Source organism: Galeopterus variegatus, unplaced genomic scaffold (genome assembly GCF_000696425.1).
Source record: "Galeopterus variegatus unplaced genomic scaffold, G_variegatus-3.0.2 Scaffold18740, whole genome shotgun sequence".
NCBI lineage: Eukaryota > Metazoa > Chordata > Mammalia > Dermoptera > Cynocephalidae > Galeopterus > Galeopterus variegatus.
Genome location: NW_007744851.1, coordinates 14376 through 15797, shown reverse-complemented (window position 1 = coordinate 15797; position 1422 = coordinate 14376). Strand labels below are relative to the sequence as shown.

The 1422-nt window shown below is 35.0% G+C and overlaps 1 protein-coding gene across 1 annotated transcript; it reads right to left on the bottom strand.

Moving 5' to 3' along the window:
* Positions 1 to 342: 342 nt before the first annotated feature.
* LOC103582966 (hepatitis A virus cellular receptor 1 homolog) lies at positions 343 to 686 on the bottom strand. Its single transcript, XM_008564411.1, has 2 exons — positions 567 to 686; positions 343 to 462 (listed from the first exon to the last, which is right to left on the bottom strand). Exons 1-2 carry the CDS (start codon positions 684 to 686, stop codon positions 343 to 345), a joined length of 240 nt encoding a protein of 79 aa, XP_008562633.1.
* Between the last annotated feature and the right edge of the window lie 736 nt (positions 687 to 1422).

The window sequence follows — 1422 nt, the reverse complement described above, 5'->3', positions numbered from 1 at the left end:
ATACTGATTTCAACAGAGTCCTTTAGCTATGATCATCCGTGAATTTTGTGCTAGAGACATGTGTTTGATTGTTATGCCAAATACCACCTGAAGGCTGTAACAGTGCCATTCCCAATCGTTGGGCAAGAGTGCAATGGTGAACTAGCATGTCGTTTCTTTCTTGTTTCCTGCACCATCTTAGGCTGAATTTTGGAAAGGTGAAGTAGCTACTTTTGTGTGGTTCTGGTGTGTGATTATGGTGATGGTGTTGGAGCACAGATAAAGGACCCTAGGTGATGTTGAAACATTGGTGTCCCCAGCTGGTTTAATATCCAATGGTAGGGTGTATTTCATATTGTTAAATCACCCTTTGTGCTCAATGTGGCAATAATACAGGCCACTGTCTGCCTTAGCTGCATTCTCTATGGTCAAAGACCCAATCCCTTTCAAAAGGTACCCCTTTATATTAAAGTACATGTGCTTCTGAAAGATGACATGGTATGCATTAGTACACTCAATTTCATCTGAGCATTGAGACAGAGGACATGTTGCTTGTTCTCAGTACATGGATGTGACTGCTCCTTTACCCATCGAGGTGCAGGGTAGCAGTACAGGCTCACCCTCTGCTTTACTTTCTGTGGATAAGAAACTACAGCATCAGTCAGGAGCAGTGTGAGGCTTGTAATGACTACTTGAGGCTGCATCATGGGGCTGGCTGGCTAGTTAGGAGGTAGTTTTCTAGCTTCTCATTTACAGCCTTGACTTCCTCTCCTGGTCTGTTTGTAAAAGGATCAATTTTTAAAAAAAATTACTATACACGATTCTTTGTATTTAGCAATTAAAATAATAGTCTCTGATGACTGTCAAGTTACGTTCAAGTATTGGTTATATCATATATCAATTACATAATTTTATGTAATTTTCTTTTTGAAATTTAATGTGTAAACAAGGATAATAATGGCATTTTCTTGATAGTTATTGTGTGATCTAATAAATTGCTATATGTAAAGCAGTGAAAAATATTTTTGTCACATAATATGATTAAAGTGTCAATTATTACGTTTACAGCAATGGTAACATTATGATGATGATGATGAAGATAATGATGTCATTGTTTGTTTTGTTTAACTTGTAAGTTCAATCTAGATCCTGTTTTCCCTACATACCATGCTATTTTTTACATGACAAAATGTGCCATTTCTTTATTATTTCTATCATTACTTTATTACAGTTAAAGATTCTTGCAACACTGCTACTTGTATTTAATTTAATTTTTTTATTGAAACATAATTTATTGTACATATCTGTGGGGTACTCAAATGTAATGCTCGAATTAGGATAATGACTATATTTATCATTACACAATGTATTCAGTTTTTGTTTTTATTTTTTAATAGATCCTCAGCTGTTTATACTCAGGAGCAATTTGAAATAGAATAAACT